The sequence below is a fragment of the Haliaeetus leucocephalus genome, unplaced genomic scaffold, assembly GCF_000737465.1.
Source record: "Haliaeetus leucocephalus isolate CR32 unplaced genomic scaffold, Haliaeetus_leucocephalus-4.0 Scaffold556, whole genome shotgun sequence".
Classification (NCBI taxonomy): Eukaryota; Metazoa; Chordata; class Aves; order Accipitriformes; family Accipitridae; genus Haliaeetus; species Haliaeetus leucocephalus.
This window is the reverse complement of record NW_010972992.1, coordinates 6,444,515-6,471,870: the sequence shown is the minus strand read 5'-3', so window position 1 is coordinate 6,471,870 and position 27,356 is coordinate 6,444,515. Positions and strand designations below refer to the sequence as shown.

General features: G+C 43.4%; 1 protein-coding gene across 1 annotated transcript in view; it reads right to left on the bottom strand.

The window, feature by feature from the left end:
- PUSL1 (pseudouridylate synthase-like 1) overlaps positions 1 to 27,356 on the bottom strand; it is a 28,067-nt gene extending 711 nt beyond the window's left edge. The window contains exons 1-7 of the mRNA XM_010577397.1: positions 27,295 to 27,356; positions 26,008 to 26,065; positions 18,546 to 18,733; positions 12,012 to 12,161; positions 9,604 to 9,777; positions 4,795 to 4,849; positions 588 to 750 (exon numbers count right to left, since the gene is read on the bottom strand). Of these exons, the coding sequence (XP_010575699.1) occupies positions 588 to 750; positions 4,795 to 4,849; positions 9,604 to 9,777; positions 12,012 to 12,161; positions 18,546 to 18,733; positions 26,008 to 26,065; positions 27,295 to 27,353 (847 nt within the window). The 5' untranslated portion in view covers positions 27,354 to 27,356. The remainder of the gene's footprint in view (positions 1 to 587; positions 751 to 4,794; positions 4,850 to 9,603; positions 9,778 to 12,011; positions 12,162 to 18,545; positions 18,734 to 26,007; positions 26,066 to 27,294) is intronic.

Below are 27,356 nucleotides of genomic sequence, written 5' to 3'. Positions count from 1 at the left end.
GGTGTCAAAATTCCGTGACATCCATTTGCTATCTTCTGCAAATTTGCCACACACACCCCGTTTTTTTTCCTAAGCTAGAAAACTTCAATAGTTTAGATGAGATGCTGTTATATTAAGAGAGCCACCATATAAGCAAAAGGATGATCTGTTCTCTGGTCTGTACAATCCTCTCATAAATACCAAGGGAGAAGCAAGGGAACAGAAGTGGATCTGTAGACACCTAGATACCACAGACAATTTGGTCTTTAAACATTGTCAGAATGTTTAAAGACAGAACAAGCATTTATGAGAACTTAAAGTATCATTCATGTTGAGATCTCAGTCATTGTCAACACAACTTCTCTTTTACTACCCTGCAAGTAAGAGGAGGAAATCTACTAGGAAAAAACCAAAATACACAATTTTTCCATAGCAACTGCTGTAAACACCTCTACAGTCCAGGGCATTCACTGTGATGAGGGCGTCAATGAATAACACTGTGAGCCATAGGTCAGACAGCACATAAAGGAAGACTGTGGGTGTTACTGCTCCCTTCAGTATTAGATCTGACTCCTACAAAAAGAACACTATTCCCTGCATTCACGTACCTGCTTCATCATATTCCACTGATTTTAGAAAGAGTCCAGATGGCGGAGCCATGGCATTTGGTGGAAAAGCCCGTGCATCTTTTATCTCCAGTAACTTCTTTATATGAAGAGGCGTTAACTTTCCCTGGCCGACTGCAACTAAAGCCCCAACCATTCTTCGGACCTGGAAAACCAGAGAACACAGCTTAGGAGCTGCCCTTGTAAAACTTAAAGAGGTTAGGAAATTCTGTCCAGAGTCCTACACTTGTGCTATCACCAGTATTACAGCAGCCCTCAGTTACCACTGATGGCGAGTCAAGCTAGAAACCTAATCAGAGAGTTCAGTGCCTGTCACTTGGGAAGGAACGATATCACCATGATTTCTTAATATAAGCCTGCTCCTGAATATAGGTACATCATTATTATTAAACCCATAGTTCGTAGAAAGCCTAATTTCCAGTGTTCCTCTACCGCTCCTAGTACCATCAGTTCCTAGTACCATCAGTGCCATGCGCTTTTCTCCTAGTCCAGCTGGGTATTAAGAAAGAAGCAAGCATCTCCCCACATAAAGAATGCTTTGACCCTTGTTTTAGGTGCCACTGAAGTATCCCAAGTCATGCCCCAGACTCACTCATGAGGCTTCAAGCCAGTCCTGGCTGCCCCTTGTATGCCTTTGGTATCACATACCTTCAGGGAGCATTTCCAATGTTCACTTTATTTCTTCAGAAAGATCATACTCCCTTAGTCCCTGAGCATGCCCCAGCAGTTACAGTCACCCCACAGCCTACAGAGGAAAGGTGTTCTTTCCACTTTTAGCAGGGATTCCAAGGGCTGCCTAGGTTCTGCACTGATTGAGGTGACATGACAACATGCAGCAGCTAAGCCTGTCTGCAATGCGCAGAGGCACAGCATCTTCTAGTGACCAAAGCTGGTGGTAGGGAAGGGAAAAGAACTAGCAAAATTACCTCGCTTCCTTTAAGTCTTCCCTCCCTATAACTAAAGGCATTAGTAAGAATGAGATGAGGACCTGTAATATAATGACCTCCAGCTACACAACACTGCCTTGGAGCAAGGCTTGGTCTCGTCACACATGGGAAGCAAGCTGAGCAGAGGATGGTTTCCGTTTCAGAAACAACAGCAGCACCCACACGTCCGCCGGTGGTGGGAAGCTCACATGCTTGCTGGGAGAGCTGAGTTCACAGGTGGTTCTTAATACATAAGCAACACTGTTTGCAGGTGGGGGACTATGTAGGGGCTTGCTTCTTTCTCAGAAAGCCAAAAAGTAAGAGGAAAAAAAAAAACCTAAGCAGGACAGCCCATAAGACAACACCCGCCCAGTGCAGCAAACTGGTATTTCAAACACCTCTACATGTCACAACTTCCCTTCCCTCCCCTCCACACTCAGCAATTCCAGACCTAGTCAGCACAAATTTCACACCACAGTGCTCACCTCCTGTGTAAACACCCCTCACACTTCAGCATCCCTTTGGCTAAAGGGCACTCTTTCCTTCTATATCCCTAGAAGACATGTTGTTCCAGGAGGGTCAAGACTTGTATCTGCCAACAACACCTGCACACCAAAAGCTAGTTCCCTATGGCTAGCTATCTCTTACATCCCTGTGTGGTGGCTAAATTTCTCTCCACCGCTTTCACAAGCTGAAGGCATCCTTCTGAAGGCAGAGTACTGCCCACTAATCCTCCTGGTACTTCTTATGTCAAGGCAGCTGCATGAAGCTACTGTTGAGGAATAACTGACAAGTAAGAGCCCCTCAACTCATGCCAGAAGTACTCTCAGCAAGGCACTCTTAGAGAGACTTTTATCCAGAGACTAGTATACAGGTGATTACCTACTTCCCATAGGCATCAAGAAAGCTTGAGCAAGAAACATCTGGGGATGGTTCAGGGAAACATCTATTTCCCTGGGGAAACAAAGGACGAAACAGAGAAGGGCCGTCCTTTTCAGGCTTTTTGTTCAGCAAGAGATAAATCCCAAGGAAAGCTAGGCCCTGTCCCAGTGCTCCTGGAGAAAACAGGCTTGTGTGAACAGTCCCATCATGAGAAATGCCTCTCCGAGGAGAAAGAAATAGCACAACGCAATGAACTTAACCAGCTTGGTGGTGTCCAGTGAGGCAGGAGCTGAACCCCCTTCCAAAAGCTGCCAGCACTTTGCTTGGGCTTGCCTATACTCATTTTCACAGGAGAGCTCACACGGCCTAAGGGAACATGCCACAGATTTTCTGGGCCCGAGTCTTATCTGACATAGAGAAGCCACACTGAAACCCAGCCCTTGCCACGGGCTGATCCTCAGCCACTGCACTTTCACCATTTCCTAGTCATTCTTCTCTGTCCACACTGGAAGAACTGTCCTCCAGTCTCAAATTTTACAGGCAACAGCAGTACCAGCCCATGTGGGGGAAACTGGTCAAGCAGACACCGTCCTGTCTGATTCACCTTCTCATGCTGCTGCCAGAACACATCCCCGCTGGTGCAGGCATGATTAGTCATTTGGCCTAAATAAACATTCATTCTATTCATGACCTTTCAAAGCACACCAAGCTCTCAAAAAACTTAAATGCAGTGCTGTGATGAAGCATTGGTCAAGTTTCTGATCCATTAACATTTACAAAAGAACAAACCAAAGCCCACTAAGCAACCTGATCATGTTTATTACCATTAAGAAGAAAGGTCCAACAAGCCAAGATATATTTATCCAAAGGCAAGCGCTGTCTCTCCTTATGCGCTCTGATCTTAAACTGCACTGTGGAGTGCCAAGAGCCTGCCTTTAAGCAGATGGCACAGAGAAGCAGCACAGATCCTTGTCATATGTTATTTTATCCATCCCTCACTAGAGGTCATTGTATGCTGTGACTTTAGCTTTGATGTCTCCACACTTGGAGTTAGCTAGTGTAAATGCAGACTAATAGTACGCATCTGAAATAGCCATGTGCTTGGTGTCTCCCCCCTTCTGCATGCTGTTCCACAAAAATACATACATACAGCTTCTGGGGCTGTTCAAGCCTTTTCTCTAATAAAAACATCCAGATGTCAATACTTATCATAGCAGCTATACAAGATATGAGGTCCATCTAGCCTAGTCTCCTCTTTATGATGGAGGGCAGAAGAAGATGCTCAGGTATAAGACTGCAAGTTCAGCACGTACAGCCTGTTCCTGCTTCACTGCTGCCTGCCACTTCGCTGTAAGGCATCTGCTGTGAACAAGGTTCAGGGAGGGCATTAGGCTGAGCTGAGTATTAGGGTAACTGTTCTCTCTGCACAACATCACTAAGTAGCATTTCCGTTCTAATGCACTAAATGGGTTACCAGCATTTTCTCCTTGTCACAAGAGCATCTGATGAAGCAAATCCCTGCTGTATATCAAGCCCTTCTCAAGCATGTTGTTGATCTTCCCTTGCTCATATCCAGACACCCACTGTCAGTGAGCTTACAGAGCATTACTTGGCACAGGATAAAAACAAATTTGGTTTGTCAAAACAGAATAACAAATAGCTGCTTGCTGTTCCCACAAAACACCCCCTCTCTCCTCCAAAAAACAAGCCCTTTCTTGCCTGTTCTCTGTCTCCAGTGCGACCATGGCCAGGATAGACAGACTGAGAACAGCCAACTCTTTCCTAATGAGGTGATCCATTAAGTTGTGGAGAGAGCTGTCTCCCCTGAGGATAGCAGCAAAACCCCACTGGAGTTATTTCAAAGAAAACCCAGTGGAAGCTAGACAGCATGGCAGAGGGAAAAGATCCTGCAGTTATGCCTGCATAGCTGAATCAGGTCTTCCCATCTCTCCTTTGTGCAACACTGAGAATTACTTCATGCTCCAAAGCCAGAAAGTAAAATTCCAGGCAGTCTTTGCTGGGCCCAGTGCCATTCAGCAGAGCAAGAACATATGTCTGTTGGTTTTTACCACTCAGACTGCAAGGACAAAGATTGCGGAAAACAAAACTTTCCATCCTCCCACACGATTCTGTGACTTTGGACATACATTTTAGACACAAACTTAAGAGATTCTGGTTCTACTGGATCAAACAAAGAATACAGAACCTTTCCTTTCTGATGCTAGGTCCCTGTGTGTGTCACGAAGCTGTAACACCAGCTCTGCAACACAGATGGCACTATGCAAGGACACAACATTGCTAAACCGACCAATAGTTGTAGTGATAGCAGCACTTCGGTTTTTGGAGGTAAAGTGTGTGCTGAATACAGCACCAAACAGTACCTGTCGGTAAACAAATGATCTGCTCCTGAACTTCAACTCCCAAAACTCCAGTCCCCTAAAGAAAGGAACAACAACAACAAAAAGGTGTTTAAAAATCACATTTCAAATGGCTCTTTTACCCACAGAAGTATATATCACAGGTGAATGCAAGTAGAATGAGTAAGAAGCTGCACAGCCGCCAATTAATCTGAAACAGCATCATGAGCTTTCAAACACCAGACTGCTCATTTGCTACTCAGATGCAGACATTTTCCAGGGTAAAACAATTCCTGTTTTGTATGTACCTAGTTTTTATGGGGCATGATCTTCCTTTTGCCTTATACCTAAGTATATAACCATTCAAATAAAAGGGAAAGGGCAACATAAAACAAGGTGCAACTCAGCAGTCTGCTAAAGGTACTACTGATTTGAGGAATACAGTCCGATGCCTCCTGGAGAAAGGAAGAAACAACCAACCATAGCAAAGCAACTCTACCATTTCATTTGGAGCTGGCTTCAGAGAGTCACATGGTCCTTCCAGGCTTTGCAGAATGAATTTCAACACTCTGCAATGCCTGCTGCAACATTCACATGCTACTGGAAAGGCCAGGACAAGCAAGTCAGGACACAGACATGCCCAAGGAATTCAGCTGCAGCATCAGAACACAGGTAATGGCAGACAAGGAAGCACTCCAGGCTAAGAGTGAGCAGAGCAGGAAACAGCAGATGAATATTTGGGGATGGATGCTACCAAGCAAAAAGACATCCTTTCCCCTCACCAAATCTGTCTATTCATTTAGATACCATTTTCCAGAAAGTTTTATTGTAGTAACCAATATTCCTTATCAGAACTCTACTGAGGCTAACTATTCCAACACTTCACTGACACTCGCATCCTCTGCTAAATCTTTACAAGTTGCTTTTTAAATATTTTTATGTTTTTGCTGATGTTCCAAGTACCAGCTCTAACACTAAAAACCAAAGCTAACCCATTCTCAGGAATAGTCCTGTGGGGAAGAACCTGTATGCACATTTCCTTTCTATGAATAAAAAAAAAATCTGATATGCACATTAGATATATATAAAAACAAACTCACACACGTGTATCATACATTAGATACGCCAACTGAGCACAAAGATGAGCAGGTTTTCACTTCAGGACCTGCATCCCCAAACTTCCATGCTACCAAGCAATCCTAGAAGTCACTTTGATAAAAGCAACAATAACATAACAATAAAAACTAAACAAACTCACTAACAGTTTACAAGTGCTCCATATATCCCATAGCATTCCTACAGCAAAAAGAGGCAGAGCTTACCTTGCATAATCCAGAAAAGCAGATATTTACATGCAAACCCTCTCCTCCCCTGCAATGAGCCCAGTAACCAGGTAGCAAAGGGCTATGGAGATTTAAATCAGCTGTGAGAAAAGCACAGCTGCAACATATTTGGCTGGAGGGTTCAGACGGACAGGCTGGGTTTGCTGGAAAACCTGAATATCAAGGAAGGGGCTGCCCATTCCCTGGGAGAGGAGACAGCTCTTGCGAGCCATAGAAGAAAGGTGAAGAAGGGACATCGTGATTCATAGGCCCACGCAGGGCATCAGGGCAGGGCTAGCAGGAAGAGAAACCGTGAAACAGTCATTGTAGGGAGCAGCCACAAGCTGTTTTCTCACTGGATTTACAGATAAATCACTGCTTTTAGCCCTCCCTGTCGTGTATGTTGGCATATGCAAAGGCAGCTCCTGCCCCCGGATTCCTCTGTATGTCAGGAAATGACAATCTTTCTATCACTTACATACGGTCTGCTCTCCCCCCAGCTCAATGTACATGGCATACAGACATGTGCGTTGCTACACGCATGCACAAATACCCAGCACATCGAGGTCATAATTCAGCTCAGCTCTTCAGCAAAGCACAAGAGACAATTTTTTTCAAATAGGGACAAATCCCACTCTCATCAAATTGCATGCACCTTCTTTAGCCAGGATTCTCCTCCTGTCTCAGTTATCTTGACAAGATATATTAAGCTACAAAAGATGGGTTGAGATACTCAGGAGAAGTATCTTGTAGACTCCGAAAGCGAGCAAGGTAATTTTCTTTAAGAGGGAAACTTTGTTTTTCTTGTCAATCTCACAGATGATTTTGCTTACCAGCAAAAAAATCCAGCTGTCTCTTTTCCACTTGGCAGCAGAAGCCAGCACCTTGCAATGACTAATACATATTCTGCTCGAAAACAGGTGACAGAGCCATCACTCCTTAGGAATAAGTGATAAGGCTAAGTCTATGAACACATCCTTACTTAGCGTTCAAAAGCATTTTGTATGGATGGGACGCTAACTTCACTTCCACTGTTGCTGAGCAACTGAGTTTGATGGAAGGAATCATTTTAACAGTTAAGCCTTTTAAACAGACAAACAGTCAATTCAGAAGATTGGTTTAAGTTCAGAAAGGAAGGAAAGAACGAGAAAGAAAAGCTGCATTATTTGACTAAGAGACCACGGTTTATCATTCTACAGATTCCTCCCTCTGAAACAGAAAATAAACCTCCTCAGATTAGGCTAAAACAAATTCAAAAAAATCTATTTATAAGCTTTCACTGCTATCCCAGCCCTTTTACTGCAGGAACAGTTCATCCTGCTACTGCAGTGAAGAAATACACATGCACTTCAGGCATATTTGCTGTCTTATTTGCAGAATGGGCAAACAAACGCTAAGCTCCATGACTGCAACTGTTCCCATAGTTTTAATCTGTAGAACTCTCCCTAACTAGGACACTGTAATTAAAAAAACCCCAAAGAAACAAACAAAAAAAACCCCCAACACCACCTAGCCTGTCACAAAGACCCAAACCCCACAACTTTTTTCTCTAGATCAGAAAACTCATGGTCATGATTATTACTAACAACATATTCTAAGAGAGTTAAATGCCATTTTGATGCATGGAAACTAGGCTTCTCAAAGCCATCCCCTTCAGCCTAAATATTCATTAAATCAATTAATATCGACACATTAAAAAAATGACTCGCTATAAACCACAAGTTTGGCTGCCTGTGTTGCTAAAAGCAAAAATATTCCATCAGCAACTAGCTTGATGCTTTTGATCCAGTTTTTAGGTTTGCCCTCTCCCTCATGAGCTGTTTTTGGCCTCATGTGGGATGGGTTTACGCAGCAAGTTATGCAAAGAATGACAATTTCCCTTTTTTACATTAAAATCAAAGACGTAAAAGAAGAGCTGATTCGTATTAAATCTTAGATCAGTCAACTGACAACAGCAGGTCTGGATTTGGAAGGTAACCTGGTCCATATACACTTACAGGTGATCTCCACAAGACTATTAACAGTTATTTTCAGGTTAGCTCAAGACTCTGCCACTTAAAATGCTACTCCTCATAAAGGACAAGATAATCTTGTGGATGAAGCATTTCACTGTTACTTGTGTCCCTAAGCATAACCACACTTGACAGAGGGAAGCCAAGCTCTCCATTCAACAATGGCAACCCAATAATAAACAACAGGAATGCAGCCACATGACAGCACCTATTTTCCCCTCCAGCTTTCCTTTTCCCATGGGAATAGTGTTTCTTAGCTGCAAGGTGGGAAGTAAGCATTTACATCTGGCGCTAACTGCCCATGTCTTCGTGTGTGGAAGTAAGAGAGTCATGCAGTTGGGTATGGCAACGTGGCTGTGTATTGACAGGCACCAACACTCAGCAGGAAAAGCAGGAATCAGAGAAGATGGAGGAACTGAAAGACCAGTGTTACTCAGAGCATACAGATATCTCTCTGTTTTTTCAGCTCCCTTTCAGTTTTTATCTTACGCTACTGCTGGCAAAATACACCACTCTAAGACACAGGGAAAGAAACAGTGGGCTATTTGCAAACTGCAGTGAGGCTCTACCAAAGCTTGGAGCATGGCACTTATTGTTACAGACAGCTCAGTAGATATTAAAATCTAATGGAGGGTTGTCAGGGAAAACTACAAAGAAAAGGGTTTTCTCCTAACCAGAAAGCAGGAAGATGTGGTTTGGAGACAGACAACAGCAAGGTTTGCTTTCAAGCTGAAACACAACAGCCACGTATCTGTGAAAGAAGCCGGCAGGAAAGCAAAAGCCACGTTCAGATGATAAATACCCATGATCTTTCTGGGGGAAAAAAAAAAAAAAAATCAGTTTCTGCTAGGGAGAGAATACATCCAGCTACTTAATTTCAATACTTGCAAGACCTGGTCCTGAAAGAACCTGACACTCAACAATCTTTTGTTTATGTAAAAACTGAGGAATATTGGACTTTCCTTCATCAACATCCCCTGGGAAGACAGTAGGAGTTACTGGTGTGAACTGAGCAGATCTGCATAGCTACAGCAGTGACCTAGGTGTTGGGTGGGGTTTTTTTCCTTCTATTTGCAGCCTTCAGGCAAAGCTAGGACAGCAGTGGGGGGGAAAAGAAACATCTCATCCCCTGGCAGAGCTGGTCTTTAGCAACCAAAATGAGAGTAAATGCTGGAAGCACCTCATAGGAATTACTCTGTGCCAGATTCCATACACCAATTTATAACATCCTGCCTTTTAATGTACAAAAAACTGGACCAGTTTCCCTGCCCTCATTCCTGCCCATCTTTCTCCCTGAGAACATTGGGGAGGAGAGGGAAAGAAATGTCCTTTCCAAGCTGTCACTAGGCAGAACCCTGCTGACACCATCTCAGGACTGTGAAGGCAATGCACAGCAAACAGGAGGTCAATTCTCAAAGCAGTGCTGGAAAGCAGCTTTCCAGACAAAGTAAGCACTAGCTGATCAGAGCAGCTCCTCAGCTGATTATCTAGGCTCTCACCTGTGTTCATAGTGGTGGGACAGGAAACCAGAAGAAGGTCGGATGTCTGCCTGGAGGATGGTTCTGACTGGAGACTGAAAAGGCGTTTCAGAGTTAAGTGAGCGAAAGGTGCTGAAGTCGTGGGTTCCCAGCAGGAACTGTGCTGCATCCTGCATGGCAGGCACATTCAGGTAGCTGAAATTAAACACGCAGAGCATAAGGAAAGGAGCATCAGGTGGGACAAGTATGTTAGGTGGGTCAAAGTCCAATTAACTGATGAGAGGTTTAAACCTGGTACACAGATTTAACATGGCAGCATTGTGGAAACACATTTTACAAGATGGAGTTCGTCTTGTAATGGCTCAAACCACAAACCAAGATGCCAAGTCACCCGAGGTCTGAAGGTATTCAAAACCCCGGGCTAGATGAAGGGTTGGCAGGCACATGCTTTTATACAAACCTTTATCCTGCTGTGCTTCTTGTAACAGTTTAATTCAAATAACTTTATTCAACTTGCTGGCTAGAGCACAGGGCAAGAGAACCAAAATCCTTTGCAGTATCTGGATCTTATAAACTGAAAAAGATGTTGCCAGGTAAGAAAATATCAAACACTGTGATGGTTTTCCAAACCTTAGATTTGCAACAGCCAGAAGATGAAATTAGGAAGTAACAGAAATGGAACGAGTGAGCAAACTGTCAGACATGAAGCCAGTGTAAACCCAAGGTGGAGATACAGAAGAAAGGGCCAAGGGTAAAACTCAGAATGTCACGTGTCATTCAGATTTCTTCATTTGAATTATCTAGGTCTGTTCAAAATAGTCTCAAGCAAAGGAATTTAGACAGATTTACTGATATATTTGCTGAACAGATGCTTATTTTTATTCTATTTTTGTAAATTTCTCCTAAGAAAAGCCTGAGGAAGTATACATGACCTAAGGCTTAAGTTTTTCAGGTCTCAACAGAAGTAAAAATGTTTCTGAAGAAAACAAACAAACAAACAAAAATCAAAGATTTTTCCAACATCATTAAATTTTTTCACTGTGTTCAAGAAAAATTACTAGCACTTACAGAACCCTGGTCACACTGAGAAGCACTGATGACACCCAGTAGGCAATTCAGATGCCTATAGAAGTTTAATGTGTATTATATGTTTTATATACCAGATGTGCTTGGTAGTGTACACACTAGGAGCTTCTTCACTACTAGCAGTCCAAATATCCCACCTTTTAGTAAGACACCTCCCATTCAGAATTTGTAATATGCTCACCCTAGCCTTTATGTGGTATTGCCATTTGAGAAAATTAACTGCAGTGCCTGGACTAAACTAAATGCTATTTCGTAAAGCCTGAGATTAAGGCACATAAGGCACATCACATCTAATTTTACAATTTCATATTTATTTTTCCCTTCCACAGCCCACAGAAAACAAAGTCAGCAATTTAATGTTAGGACAATGTCTTCTTCATTCCTCTGCTAGGACAATTGAGATTGCAGTTTTTTCCATTACCCACAATTTGTATTCCAATAGCGGTGATGAAATAACTACAACTGGCTACAAACCTGTTTTTGTATATTGTGGAAAACTCCAGTTTTCTTGAATGTATGTTTATCTCAGTACAACATAAACTAAAAGGACAATAACAAATTATCTTCTGGGTTTTGTTTGTTTTTTCCTCACCCACTGTTTATCATGGTTTTTTTGGTTTTGTTTTTGTTTTTAAATGGTACTGAATTTGGTTTTCTTCCCTTGCATATACTGATTTGTTATGACTCAGTGGCTACTCCAAGATGACAAGTGAATACTGAGCTAGATACACTGGTTTGTTATTGCAGAGCTGCTCAGAGTCATTGGCTCTCACTATTCAAACATACAAGCACTCGGACAGGGAATGAGAGAGCAGATTTACATGCAGTCCCGACCAGAAATAGGACTACTGCGGGGACAGGGGGAGAAGAATTCTCAGCCTTCATTCTAGCCTGCCTGTATGGTCACACCTAAAACTCTCAGATCTGCTGCGCAACGCATTTCTGCCTGTCTGCATCATATCAGAGCACTGTTCCTTCAGCCAGCTGTCCAAATGGGTTTGCTGTATGAATTGGCAAGGTCATCTGAGGAAATGCTCATTACTTCCATAGGGAGGGACACAGAAAGTTGTTGATGGACTCTACCCAGAGTCATTGAGTATTTCAATAGTGCTAAGCATGTTTATCACAGGTACAACTGACAGTACAATTAAAAAGAACTGCAAGTCTCAGTGAACATAACTCAGTGCAGTTGCACCGATTTCAACAGGGAATTCTTGTCAATACAAGTGGGGAATCTGGTCTCACATGTGGAATTTAACCCCTCCTCTCTTCCCGCAAAAGGCAACCCTTTCCAGAGTATCGATGAGGTAGGTCCCTAGGGAGCTTTAATGGAACACACTCACCCTCCCGCAGGAGCCCAGCAGAGATCCCTTTCGAACACTGGTATTTCAGAGTAATGAGTGCAGCCCATCAACAGACGATAAATGTAGGTTCTCGACAGTGCAGAGAAGCGTGCGTGGAAGCTATTGGTCACTCGATAGGCATTCAAAATGCTGTTAGGACAGAAGAGAATGAGTGAAATGGAGAAAGATGTCATGCACTAATTAAACTTTTGCCTGGTCACCACAGAGATGTGAACTGAAACATGCAATAGATTCTTTGAGAAACTGCACTTACAATTAATTAAATATCATTCTCTCTGGACAGCCAATGGCTAACCAGTGATCAAGGATTTGCACCTGTAGGCTGCCACAGGCATCTGTCAACTAGAAGGCGGCAGAAGAGCCTTGGCATCACCCCTGTCATCAAATACACACTGAAACTGAGTTTGGGTTATCTATCGACATGTTTTGGGGATGCTCACACCATCACAAGAGGCTAAGTCCTTCAGTTGAGAAATGGCAACCGATCATGTGTGTTCTTGGCTGCCCAATGAAACCAAACACCTCACCCAGCCCAAATTGTATTGCATATCTGGCTGAGGGCACCTGTGTTCCTAGCCGTGCTTAAGGTAAGAGGCAGCAATTTCCCAACGCAAGCTGACTCCCTCCACTTCCAGCTGAGGAGCACACCTTACGAACACCGTACCCTTTTGCTTTTGCAGAACCATGGTCCCAAATGCGAGTTGGAAGAACTCCCCCAACAACAGATACCTGTGTGCTCACTGTCACAGGCAGCTCATTGTAGCAGATGGAGATAGTTGAAACTAGGTCACTTCCCTCCCACCTGCCCCCACAACGTCCAAGACAAATAGGACGCAGCAATGAAAATAAAGGTGCATCCCACCATCGCCTAGATTGAAAACATCTGCAAACAGCAGAATGCTGCATGCAGGACACCTCCTGGGAACCCTCACATTTCACATCTGCAGAAAATGGCTTTTGGGAATGTTCATGTCTACTTGTCTTCCACTGACTCCGGGCAGTTAACTCAAGAAGCAGCTTTTTAGGCAGCCAAACTCCCCCGTTTTCTTCTATAAGCAACAGGGAGAAATTGCCTTGTTTCTCTAAGCCAATGCCACCATTACCATCAAACACAGACAGCTTGGTAGCCAGAAGGGAGGGTATGAAGGCTGTCAGAGAGGAAAACACCCTTCTCTCTGCAAGGGAGAAAACAGAGCTTCCCTGCGTTTCTACACCTCCCCCAAAGCATTACCATTGTTTTGAAAATGTCAGCAGCAGTTTTTACTGAATTTGATTTTCCCTTATCCCAGAGTACTGGCTACTCACCACTGCAGGGAGCATGCAGCAAGGAGTCACTATTACACAGGCATAATCTCTCTACAGGTGTTACTTTAGAGGATAACTCTCCTTAGAAGGTAGTTTTTCTCCTGCTGTTTCCCATTCTGTCTTTGGAGTTTGGCACAGTGAGGAGAAGGGACCCAGGGCAACCAAAAAATACAATACCATTTGAGACCAAATAATAGACAAACCTATTTATTTACTTTAAAAAGGCTGGTGCTCCAGGGATTTTTGCCAGCTCAAGTGCCTCTAGCTCACATCCCTTGACTGCAAAGGCTCAGACCACAGAAGAAGAAATTAAAGCTGAGCCACAGGCCTCCACAAAGATTTGCAATAACAAGCCCAGGAGATTGCTCCACTGCTATAAACTCTCAGTAGAAATGCAAAGTACATCCTCCAGGCCTGCAACAGAGTTTAAACCTAGGACCTCCAGCCTCTTCTAAACACAGTAACATAATTATTACATTTATTTTCCTCTGTCTACATGCCTCCACAAGCATTTCATCTATCTTGAGCTTCTCTCATTAACGCTTATGTGATTTTTATTAAATAACCATCCTTTTACTCCCTCTGATAGAGTGATTCTTTCAGAAAAGCCTATTTATGCTCACATGATTCTTCAATGCAGGCATCCTCTCCTGCCTCTCCTAGCAGATGCAATTGCTACCATACACTCTTTCCAGCTAGGCATGTCTTCCCAGCATTTATTCCAGCAGCTACATTTCAGGCCTTGTTAAGAACCCATTTTTTGAAAGACTACTGGTAAATAAAAGCTTATGATATTCTTAACCTTTTCAACAGAGCCTGAATTTCAGAGGAGGTTGAAGGAAAAAAAGCCTGAAGACATCTAACTAGAAATGGCAATGTATCAGATACAAAGATGTCCTCCAGAAGTACATCCTTCTCTCTCCACTGACAACAGAAACTAAATGCCACCTTGCAGGAGGTGGGAGCAATCCCAGCTCTGTCTTGTTGTCACTCAGACAGTTTTTATTGTGCGCTTACAAAACTGAAACCAGACATCGGTGTGAGTCTACTGTATTACCATCCCTACTTAAGGGACAGCAAAGTCCTCCTAAAGTTACCCCATCTATGAAATACACTCTGATCTTTGTGGACAAGATCCTTTCAAATATGCTTTGCAAATCTAAAAGACATATCAGTTGATAGAAGAGACCCATCATGCTACAAAGAAGGTTATTATTGCTGATAATACAGTCAGCCAGCTTGGAATCTTGTTTCCCTTCCAAGCTCTATCAACAATAATGTGTTCTCACAAAGATCCCTCTCTCCATCACCCCCTGCTTGCAACCACATGAAAGTGCTGAGTTTTCTCTTTAGCATTAGGAGAGAATTCTTCTTGGCAAAGTAGTATTTACAGAGGGAAGGGATGGTTGCTGAATACACTTACACTCATGCCCATCACCAAGCTCCTTAATGGAAAGCAGCTGAACCATTTTTAAAAGGTTCAGCCCAAGGGAGGAAGGAGAAGTAGAGCTGACTGCTTCCTGATAAACTTAAATTCTCTAACTGACCAGGACTGTATTGCATTCTATCAGAAGGTATCACCTCCCAATACATACCTGTCACATCTTAGTGCGAGACAAAAAACTTTTCCTGTCTGCGAGATCCCACTGCTGCCTCCTTTTGGAGACACTCTCTAACCTAAAACTTTCTTCAGCAGCAATCCTGTTTCCTCTTGGACTGATTAGTCAAGGTATCACAAAGCTAGCTTTAACTATCTATCTGTATGACTACTAGTATTGAAAGTGGCTGGGTCACAACAGTAGTTTTAGCTCTCTAGGACAACTTACTCCATTAAAGCTAGACAACACAACTCACAAGTTATAAGCCTGAACTCAGGGGAGAGAGATTAAGATTCAGTGGCTGGTGATGCATAGAACAGACTGATTATTGCAGTGGTACCCTCTGGCTGTAAAATCAGCTAGTTTTGACTCCCAAACAACTGCTTTAGTCTTTTAAGGAAGGAAATTAAAACTATGACCTACTTCATGTTCCCTGTTACTGCTAGAACATCCAGAAAGGATTTGATTTCCAGGGTGTACAGATTCTGACCTAGTTTTCAGTCTGAGCAAAACCAACAACCAAAACCCTGCATAAGTCAAATTCTATTTCAGTTTTTTTTTTTTTAAATTGACACAGCAGTCTGAAAAGAAATCATCTCCAGCCCCACCCCACAGCAGCTGCATTAGACTCTTTACACATATGTCAAAGAACGTGAAAGCTACCAAGGGACAGTAACTCACAGATGTTAACCACGCAACTTAGCTAGCTTGAGAGAGAGATTTGCTTTGTGTTCTGGCCTCTCACCGCAGAGGAATCTAGCTGCTACTTTAAGAGGCCAATGGAGGAATTGGATTTGTAAATGCAAAACTGTCAATCCTGTATTATCATGCTAATATTTAATCTCAGGTTTGGGATGCATGATCTGACTTGTTACTGGATGGCTGTCCGTGGGCTGTGTAGTAAAGTAGTGAAATCAGTATTTGCTTTTCTTTCAGGTACCCACTTTGAAACCTTTGCTTTCAGAGAAAGACTCAACCAACTCTGCAAACTGCTAAAACACATTTTTGCAAATAAGAGGTGAGGGGGGAGAGAAATTTCCCTTACAGATTTCTGGGGACTGACAGTCATGCATTTCTAATGGCCACCACACTCTATATAAAGCCCAGGCAGCGTAACAGTCATTTCACAGTGCCCTTAGACTGAGCTCACCCACTCCAAGACATTGCAAGAGAGTCTCATGGAGGGACAGCAACAGCTAAGCTAACGTGGACAGTCAGAAGACTGTTAGGATCAACGGGGAAAAGCGGTGTGGCCTTATGCTGTTCCCAAAACTGTCTGAGGGCTCTCAAAGGTACTGTAAACATCCAGGGAAAAAGGTCAGTTAAAACAATATAATAAACAGCCACTAACAGGAACTATGTGCCTCTAGTAATAAGTGCCTTCCTGCCCTCCTTCCCGAGCTCTGATTCCAAGGATTTTACTTCATCTTCCCCTTCACCCTCTGGTGGCTCACATCTGTGGATTAGCTGCCTATCTCTACTGCCAACCAGAGGCAGGCAAACTGCTTGCTTGCTTCTAAAAGAGTGGCAGACACCTTGGGAGAATCTGATCCTGGGGGCATAGTTTCCAGAGGTACTGAACGCCCACCAGCGTACTCAAAGCTAAAGAAGACTCTGCCACTTGGGATTGCTTTCCTCGGGTTCCTTCCTTTGCTTAAGGTTTGAGTGTTTGCAATGTGCTTTGAAAAAGTCAAAACAGCTGATTGAATTGCAGATTAGCACCTTCTGCAGAGCATGCCACACCTTCAACTGACTTGTACTAACTCACTCTTCACTTTATACAGCATGTGGACCATGCATGAAAGACCTCCTGGAGAAAATTAACACCATCATTCATCTCTCCTTCCCTCGGACCCCAAACTATTTGAGCACCTGCACATTTAGAGCTGGATTCACTGTTCCCCAAGCCCTGAAGAACTAGAATCCTCCCTTGCAAATCCAAGAACAGATGCAAGTATGATGTCAGTCCTCAAAGCCCAGGCCTTGCTATGTCAGCATTTGGGTCAGGCCCTGTTTTACAAAGAGATTAGAAAATAAAGCAGACTGGGTGAAGCAGGAAGGGGAAGTGTACTTCATAGTAATGTTGCTATTCTTACAACAATCCCTTCGTTGGGGTGGGAAGGGATGTGCCTTTTTGTCCTGGGCCCTTGCTCTGGCATGGGGAATTTGCCTTCATAATCTTCCTTTATGTTCATGCCACCAGACATCAGAAAGACTGCAGTAACATGAAACAGAGCAACCTTGGCCTCTGAGTAATTACCAATTGGCATCTTGCATCAAAGTTCTTTTGCTCACCTAAATACCTCCTATAAATTACCCATCTTCTTGCACAACACACTGAAGTGCTTTGACACACTCTTCAGTAGGGTACCGCACAGGCATTCAAGACCTATTGTGCCAAATGCTGTATAGACAGCCTGTGCCTTGAAGAGTTTTTAGGTTATGCAAATAAGACAAAGTAACACAAGAAAGAATAGAGCGCAGCAAAGCAGCTGCTGGCAAATGGCATGTTGATTCTATGACATAGCACAGATTTGGCTTTTGGTCTAAAAACCCCAATGTTTCATTCAATTTACACTTTATCCATAAAAACGCACCTGTGTCTGGGGAAGAACACAGAAACTGTTTGACAGCTGACAGAGAAACTGCACAACAGCTTGGAAAGAAAAGCAAAGAACATGAAATTCAATCCACTTTTTGAAAAATTCACAGGGTGTAGTAATTACTTATGCAATTGATGCAAATTCCTGACAGAAACTGTTGGTTTTACGACCATTTTTTTCTGCCTTTGAGGGTAGGCATTTAGACCTAGGTCTCATGCAAAATAAGCTCACTCGGAAATTCTGCAAGACGTAATAACTCTAACAAGAAGAAAGAAGAAAATAGGAAGAGGAAATGCCCGTTCTGCTTTCTGTAGACTGTTGTACTGAGTACCTCACTACATTCATATGCAACTCTCCCTACTCATTAACAGTTGCATATAGTATGAAAAGGACTTTATCTATCCCATCGAGTAAAGTATCAAGTCTTGCTACAAAAATATTAAACTGGAGCTTTTGATGTAATTTCTCTAAACTGCGTCAAACAGTAGCCTTGGTCTAGAAGGCTGATCACATGGGAAGGGAGGAGTAGACTATGCTAACACTAACAGCAATTTTGTTTGCTTTTTCTTCACCTTTTTGCATAGAGATAGGTGAGAGGCAATACTGCAGCCAAGTTTTTGCTAAGTGCTAATTCAATAAACAAAGAAAATTAGGGCGTTTGGGGAATAAAGCAGAGCTGAAAGTTAACATACTAATGTTCTGGCTCATGTGTGAAACTAGAGTCATCCCAGTGGATTCGATACTTATGTGATGACCCCAGCCTCACAACTCCTCTTGTTTTAGATGTACCAGCATAGGTGATCTCCTAAGAACAACAATGGTGGAACAAGACTGATCTTTAACGTGCCAAGGGTCTGGCAGCAGCAGAAATACACACATGCAAGGGAGTGGTTTGCCAACACATATAACGGGAAAAATATATCTCGCGGGTTAAGATGGGAGATCATTGCTGCATTTCTTCCTTTCTACAAGGGCAAAATAAAAATTTTGAATTGCCACCAACTCACCGGATTGGCTCAGGCTTCAGGTGGTAATTAAGAGAATAGATGAGCTGTTTCTCACTCAAAGCTGGCTTCCCCGGTGCCCTCTGGATGTCAAGGTGAGCTGAGTTGCAGAGCGCATGGACGCCAGTATCTGTTCGGCTGGAGATGCAGAACTTGATGGGAACAACGGGTTTTAGGTTCTGCGCTGCCTTCTGAAAGCCAACACAAGATGGATTCATGAATAGCTGACTCGCTTCGAGCTAGCTAGGAAAAAACATCCTCCTCCTTGCTAACCACATCTCCTTATTGCTCACACAGAGAAGTAATTGGGAGTTTTACTGCGGGCTGCAAAGAAAGGGATGGAGAGGAGCCTGTTTGGGGGACTTCTCCTAGCACCAGTGGCTTTTCACCTTTTGTCCTGAAATCACCTCAAACAGAATATCCAAAATGCCATGCGAGCTTCCTTACGTGTAAAAAAAAAAAAAAAAAAAAAAAAAAAAAAAAAAAATCAATCTCCCTATCCTTTGCTTTATATCATTGAGAGAGTGGGAAAGAGGACAGAGAATTACCCATTTAAACCCAGACACCACCCGTGCAATTTACTGCTAAGAACTGGACTCAGATTGCTTTAGCTGCTCTTAAAGAGCTGCAGAACCCAAGCCTTAAAGGGATGGAAACAGCACGCAGGGATGTCTTGAATGACATCAGCCAAGATGCCTGAAGGAGCTCAGGCTGCATCCTTTGCTTCCAGTGCAGGTCAGAATGGTGTAAAATAACTGCGGCTTATTGCTGCAGGCAGAAGTTCTTTTCCATCCACAACGGGAGCACAGCTACTGAGGGCAACATGCTTCCATTAAGTGTTGGGAGCTGAGGAGAAGCCAGGGGACCAGATGAGTAGTAGCATAGCATTGATGTAATGCATTTATTAGTCCCACTGAGAAATATAAATAGATCTAAGAATCAAGACACAGCTTTCATAAAACATACCAGTAGTTGAGGAGCTGACACTGAGCTAACCCAGCAGGTGCAAATAACCATAGGACAAACACACACCACCAGCAGTCACAAGATGGGATTTCCTTATATTCATTGCTTCCACAGTTGCATTAGTGCAGGACTTGGCTAATCCTGAAGAGTACTGTTTTTTTCAGGAGCTAGAGTTGCCTTAATATTCAGGCGATACCTCATTCACACTAAGACCTCTGCCATAGCAAGACTAAAGCAGAAAACGACAAACAACATTTACACCATCACAGAGTTCAAGTTTCTCAGTCAGAGTTCAAGCTTATTGGAGCCAAAAGGCCCTAAAATTACACTGCAGCTGAGATGCACTTTAAAAATTAGTTAGTAAACTGTATTGCAACAAGCTGAAACTTACTATTCTTAATGCAAGGGGAAGGACAGCAATTGACATCCTCTAGGTTCTGCATACGGATTTTGGCACAGATTTGTTGCAGAATCGACCTGTGGCTAGGATTGTTGTTTCCCTTTCCCAACTGTTCCTCCCCACACAGCTGGCTTTTATCCCCTCCCCGTTTCTGCCTTTCCATTCTGCCCACTGACAAAGGGCTGGAAAACAACTGGGTGAATTACTACAGGTTCCTGCTGGGAAAGTAAATAAAACCCTGCTAAATGAGTCATTAATATGGTGTCTTTTAATCGAGATGCGCACACGAGAGAGAGCAAAAGAGATGCTAACAAGGTTAATTAGATGCTATATACTTAAGGGTCTGTCTAGACTGGCCTAAGTTTACCAAAGCCAGGGTGGGTTTTGGTAAGGGACAAACACTGGTAGGTCAGGAAGTTACTGGAATACCAATGTTTCTAATGCAATGTTAAGAGCATACTAGGTCTTACCTACAGTAAGGTTTTAAAGTAGGTTGCTGGAGCACTGCAAAATACAACTTTTTTCTTTGTGAGGACAGGCCCTTAGACAGAAAATCCAATTTAATTTGTCACAGGGAATGAGTGAAGCATATCTGAAAGACTGAACAACAAAAAAGCAGAAAACCAGATGAATGACTAGAAATTTCCTTCTCTTTCCCATCTCCACTCCTGAGCAGTGAACCCAGCAGAGGTCTTCATTAGATATTAATTTGGTACCAAGAGTCAATAAAGCTTGAACTGCTGACTCACAAACGCTTTCCAGACTCCTACTATCTAAGCAGACAGGATTCTAGGCTCTCAGAAGCATAACGGTAAAATGCACAGGGAGGCAAGGAAAAAAACATAACCAAGCTGCAGGGGAAGGCCTGGGAAACAGAACAAAAATGACCCTAGCCTTTTCCCCTTCCTAATCCTTCTATTTGGAGTTCACATGTGGTTACAATTAACAATGAAAATCTTTATTTATCACCCTTAAGCAGAGAGAACCAGACAGAAATTAAATAGTTTTCTGCAGTAGACCTTGGCTTGTGCCTCAGCAATTTGTCTTAAAGCAGAAGCTGCATCTTAAGAGCAAAGTTTCTGCAAAGATATGTTTGGGTTTTGCAGGCTCCTCCCTTCCTCCACCCTCTTCTCCCTCTCCTTTCTCATCAGGCAAAAACCAGCCAGTGGGAACATAGTTGACTGGGGAGAGAGAGCAGGAGAGAACATGGAAAATATCCTCCTTTCTTGTTATGGGCTTGCAGAAGTTTGGATGCAGCACTCCTTTGGATCCCACGCTGCATCTCATTTCAATCACTGCATCTAACAAAGCTGGATAATAAGAACACTGTTTGGATCTCTTGTCCTCTGCCAACAGGAGTTGAGCCCTACTGGAGAGCAGACTGGAGACGAACAGAGGATTGCTGACTCTAAGGCAAATCTGGTTGTTGCCCCTGCTCAGGTCAGCCAATGAATCCACAAAGGTGCAGGACTGAATGACAGGTTCAGCAAATGGTATTTTCACAGCTGCCATTCTCCAGCACAATTTTCTCACAGGCACACCTCTCTGGAGAGATGACTGAAGGATATATGTGCTGGACACCAAGCTGGAATGTGACCACCATCAACAATGAATCTCAGTTTGTGAAAGCTTTGTTTGTGGATTCTTCCTCCAGCCTAACAGGCATGCAGCTGATAATATACTATCAACTGCTGCCTCCAGTTTCAGTTTTAGTATTTCATTTATATCCCATCCTAATTAATCTCCTTAAAAAGAGAATTTCTGAACTGCTGAACTTCTTTGCAGGCAATTCAGAAATGACCCCTTCACCTATACAAATGTCTCATATCTGTACCATCCAGATGTCCTTTGAGCCTATAGGCACCCGATGGGTTTCCTCCTCTGGTTCCTGTATACTTTAATCTGTTAATATCACCCACACTGAATTTCAAAAAAGACCTATTATTTACATTTAGTAATTGCTTGGATAGCAACCAGTTTTTCCTGCCCTTTCAGAAAAAACAAGCCCCTAGAACAAGCAGGCCTTTCATCTGAAAAACTCAAAAGCCTTTACTGCTATTAATCCAGATCCCTAGCCTGTTGGGTATCATCTATGGATTCCTATGGGGGGAAACTGACATGGGCAGAAGTTAAGCACTTTACCCATGGGCACCCAGCTAAAAAGCAATATAGAAGATACAGGAATAAAGGAGCTGGGTTGTCCTCCCATGTGCTCTGAGTTAACAGGTCTCTGCTCCCTTCTTTAAGCCACAGAGCATGCAAATACCCTTCTTTTTAGCAGGTGTTACGAACACTGAAATCTTGGCTTGACACCTGCTGGAGACCTTTCATTGAGCCAGGTGTCATCCATTTTCATTTAACCTTTACTTCCTGAGTCACAGTCTTTCCAGACAACCATATTCCTGGAGCAGCAACAAGCGTCCCAGGGTCTCAGTTTATACCTCTAACACTCTGCATACCAGTGATGCAGGGGAAAGTATTACTTGCGTTTAGTAGGTCCGTTCTGATAACAGGTTTCATTCACTAAGCAATTCCATGTTTTGAATCATATTGAATTTTCCACTGTTGTGTGCCAGAATGATACGAATCCACATTCCAGATTGCTATTATTACTCACAGCTCAGTTCTCTTCTCACTCTGTACAAATGCTGGAGAGGCAAGATGAAGAACAGGCCCATTAATGTATGCCACCTATGGCGGGGAAGCAAAAATTCATCCACTTCTCTCCCTGAAGTCTAAATAAAAAAATCCTCAAGATACCCATCTATCTCTACAGAGTGTCTGGAAACCACGAAAGGAACCTGTGCAATCAATTGTGGATGGGCGTGTCCAAGAGAAACTATGCATTAGGAATGTTTTGGAAAAACAAGTGTCTATTTCTCTTTCACAGCAGCTGGATTGCTTACTGGTTTCATCATGCACAATGGCATTAGTTGCACAGACACAAGGGATTGCACTGCATTGCCAGGGACGCTACACAGTTTCTAAGTTGCTGTGTTCAAATAAATAATAACATGCAAGCTTCTGGTTGCAAGTCATCACAGCCTTGCTGACTCAATGGGCGCTATGTCAACTGAAACTAATTAAAAATCTAACTCATTTTTAGTGGAACAGATAAAATTGTAGTGAAAGCCAAGAAGAAAAAGCTGAGAAAGTAGCTTCTGCTAGAAGAAAGGGTTTCCAAAGCAACCTCCTATGCCACTGAAATTATTATCCAAACAGGGGTTGAAGATGATAGCTCTCTCTGTCCATTTTCCTTTCTTTCTCCCTTTTTTTCTGGCAGGGGTGGGGGGTGGAGGGCAGGAGGTTGTACCAAAGCTGCCTTGCATAGTAAGGAGTTTGTGTATGTTCTCTCTCTCCTCTCCTACTCCCCCTTTTCCTTTCATGAGGAATAATATCTGGCCTTAGCACAAGGCTGCTGGCCAAAACAGAGCTTCGTGTGGGGAAGATTAGTTTTGGACAGCATTCACCAGCACAATGGGAAACAGCACACTCAGGAGATGGTTCAAACCAAACATGAAAGGGAACTCAGTTCTGTAGATCCTAGCAGGCCTTGCATACAATACCTGTTAATACAAGCAACAGCTACTCACTTTAGCAAAAGGTGCTACAAGGGAGATCATCCTTTATAGCAGGGACATTGGTAAGAATTGAGACTAGATCATGAAGTCCTGCATCTTGTAAGACTCCACAAGGAACTGGAGGGAGCCAAGTCACGCGACTCAAACTTTCCCATCTGGGGAAGCAAGGTCTGGAATTTTGTTTTGGACCCATCACTAGAAAGCTGGGCTTCCAAGGGCTTCACAACAAATACGTTGTCTCCAAGAAAGAGTGTTGTCTGCAAAGCTCATCCCCCTCAAAGATATATTAAAAGCTCCTTCAAAAATACCTACATCTGTCCCCAAACTAAAACAAGTCTCCATTTCCTCCAGACAACCACATAGCAGTACTGAGGACTACAAAAGCTTCCATGTCCTGTATGATACATACAGTGCTTTACAGTGACAAAGGGTTATAGACAGGCCTTCTACTCAGCCCCAGTCTAGCAATTTTACCTTATCATAGAGAGGGCTGCAGTACACACACACACAAACCAGCCCATTACACTTTTAATGACACAGTTGTTGAAACACAAGGTCTACACCTCACAGGTTTACTTGCTTGTAACTGCAAACAAATGTCTGAACATATTTAAAATACAATAAGGATCTCATTACAGATTTAATTTTGCCCTTCCCTTCAGTTGCCTTCCTGGCTTTGGACAGTTGTGAAGTGCAAGGCTGCACAGAACTGGAGGAAGGAAGATAAATTCCTACAGGCCCCAGAAGTTTTCTATTAAAGTTGCTTTAAGACTTCCCATGTGGTTCTAATAGACACAGCCCTGCTCAGCAGTGCCCAGCATCAATACCACCACATGAAAGCAAAGCACATATCCCAGAACTGGCCTGCAAAGTGCTGATATTGTGAAAAGACAACACCAAATAAGTTTATCTTTTTCTTTTTTATTTCTTCTTTTCTCCTTTAATCACCCATCCTACCCACTCGCCTGTTAAAACAAAGTTACTTGGATAATGCAAAACAACTGCTGGGCTCACCCAAAGTCCGGCGCCTAGGGCTGAGACACTGGATGGTTCAGAAGATTAGATAAATGAGATAGAAAGTCCTTTGGGGCTCTTCTTTCAAGATCTGCACAATATTTATGCACTTTCTCCACAATGGTCTCAGGCAAGAAGCCATACAAATGCACCCTAAGAGCTCTTACTCAAACCATAATTCATCACACTTTCCTTCTGCAGACTGCTTAGCAAGAGCATGCAAGAACTATCACCCTCACTTAGTAAACCAAGGCACAGTGTGGAAATGTCTTGGCCATGGACACAGAGCAGACGGGTGGGACAGCAAGCCTGCTCCCGCACCAGCTCTTCAACAACTCCGTTCCTTCACACCACCGGGATTGTAGCTAATGCAGGCAGAGCACAGACTATCACAAACAAGCACAGTGGGCGCACCACCTTCAAACTGCTATAGTTTGTGATCTCAGGTTAGACAGTCTGACCGCAAATGAGAACAGAGTAACAAAAAGGTTGGCTATTAATACATAGGCAGGATCTGAACTAAAGCAATCAGTTTCAACCTCTTCAACAATCTCTCATCTTCTAAACAGGCACAAGTTTCATTTCTAACTACATGACGCTTCTAAGATGAGAGAAAAAATAACGCAGCTTCCTTTTGATTCCTGCCCTGCACAGGAACATGGGATTCACCAGCACTGCTCAAATAAATGCAGCTCAACAGCAGCTTGTAGTTAAATTGCAGTTGGGTTACACAAACATCCAGGCGTGCTGAGCATTTACCCTATGCAAGTGACCCACCTTCTACTCACTGGTGTAACAGCGAGTCTTTTGCACACTCACTCCAAGCCCAAACCACCCTTGGGTCCCCAAAGCCATTCTTACATTCTGGAAAGTCCCTGGGAGCAGCGCAGGAACAACAGCGATGACAGGATCGTACCTTTTTTCCCCAGAATACTAAAAGAACTCCAGAAGAATGGAAACGAAGCATTTTTTCTTTGGAACAACGGTTATCCTGCTGGGCTTTGTTCTGAACAAGTCTATCAGAGACATCCTCTCTCAGAAGTATGCAGCATTTAGTTTCTAAATCTATAAAGGCCTTAGACATGAACTAGAAGCAGCACAGTTAAGCTTGCTCAGAACTGCAGCAGTTCAAAGAATAAGTAGAGGCAGAGCCACAAGTGCTAATGAGGCTCACATGCTGCTTAAGTACCTTCAGGTGGGCCAGCACCTGAGCAGAGGCTCTCAGAATCATAGTTTTGGACTTGGATGCCTCAATTTGAAGGGTTCACATCTTTTTCAGGATCTTATGTCTCTGACTTCACCCTGACCTATTTCTCCTGCCTGTATAATGATGTCATTTCTAAAGCACTTTGATTGTTTTGAATATTATAGTGTTTAACACTATGCAAGCATCTTCAATTGAGCGTCAATCTAAAAAGAATATTTATCCTTGAGAATACCTGTAGCTCAACAACGTGACTCCAGAAGTTTCATTTTAATGACAATATGATTAGCAAGGACCTACCTCCAAATAATTCTGGACTCCAAGCACTGACTGATCATTTGAAGTCTCCATAACCCCACTGCAGAGCAAAACAAATACAATAGTTATTGATATGTATAAAGACCCAGAAACTTGATACAGAGTCCACCAACACATCCAGAAGTTAATGGGGGACAGTCATCAAACTGTTTGCTATTGAGGAACCTGGATCTTTTTACAGAACTTGCAGGGACCAAACACTTTGATGAACGGACAGGAAAACAGATGCAGCGGTTATTTGCAAGAAAGGAGGCTGGACATAAAAATTGACCTCCCCTTGTCTCAAAATCATCCTTCAAACACTGCTCTCTGGACTAGCCCTTCAGATGGAGGCTGACAGGAAGGCAGACAAATTACACTAGAAAAGAGTTTGCATATAAAACTATTTCAGGGCCAGGAGTTGGTTGCCAGTTGCAGGTCCCTTTCTTGCAGGCCCTGTGGATCTCATAAAGGGACTAAAAGACCATGAAGATGGTTTGTCATGAGCTTCCTTCTCTACTACAGAAGTCACAGCCATTCACAAAAGCTGCTGAAGTGCAGAGAGATATGGCCCGAGGCTAAACCCAACCTGCCTGTAACTACTCCAAGTAATTTAGGTCAGTACCCACAGTGACACAGACCATGCACTGCAAAAGAACTGTGGGTTTTGGCACATGATGGTATTATTCTGTAAAATCCTCATGAAGATAGGCACAATTCCATGAGTTGGAGCTGCACAAGTTCTCCCACGCGCTTTTTTTTTTTTTAATGTAAACAAGCACAGCTACACAGGTGGGATGTTTAAGGCCTAGGGAAACCCAACCTCAGCTGTCCTCCCGCAGGACTCACAGCCCACAGCCCACTTCACCTGCAGCGCAGGTATCTGAACCACGGAGAACCGGCCACACCACCGGGCACCCAACAAACCACCACTGCAGGAAATACAGCAGCTTTCCCCCCTCCCCAGCCTGAGATCACAACTTTGCCGCCTTCTCTGTCCTTTGATAGTTTTCTCTTTGCCTATTTTATGCATTTCCTGCCCAAAACCATCCCCTTCCTAACACTGCCACACCAACAGCAGGCAGCAGAATCCAGCTCCCTGTCCGCTCTCACCTACTCAGCGAGGGGTTTATCCCTCAGCGAACCCACTGCACTCGCCCGTCCTTTCCCCAGCCATCTCCCTGGAGCTCTTCCCTCACCGCCCGTCGCTAAACACCCCCCCACCAGGCCCGCCACAGGCGCTGGTTTATTTCCACCGCACGGGGCTGACGAGGCAGCGGAGGCACCTACCTATATCTAGTGCCAAAGTACTGAAAGAACACTAGGTATCGGGTTGGGAGAGAAACCATCTT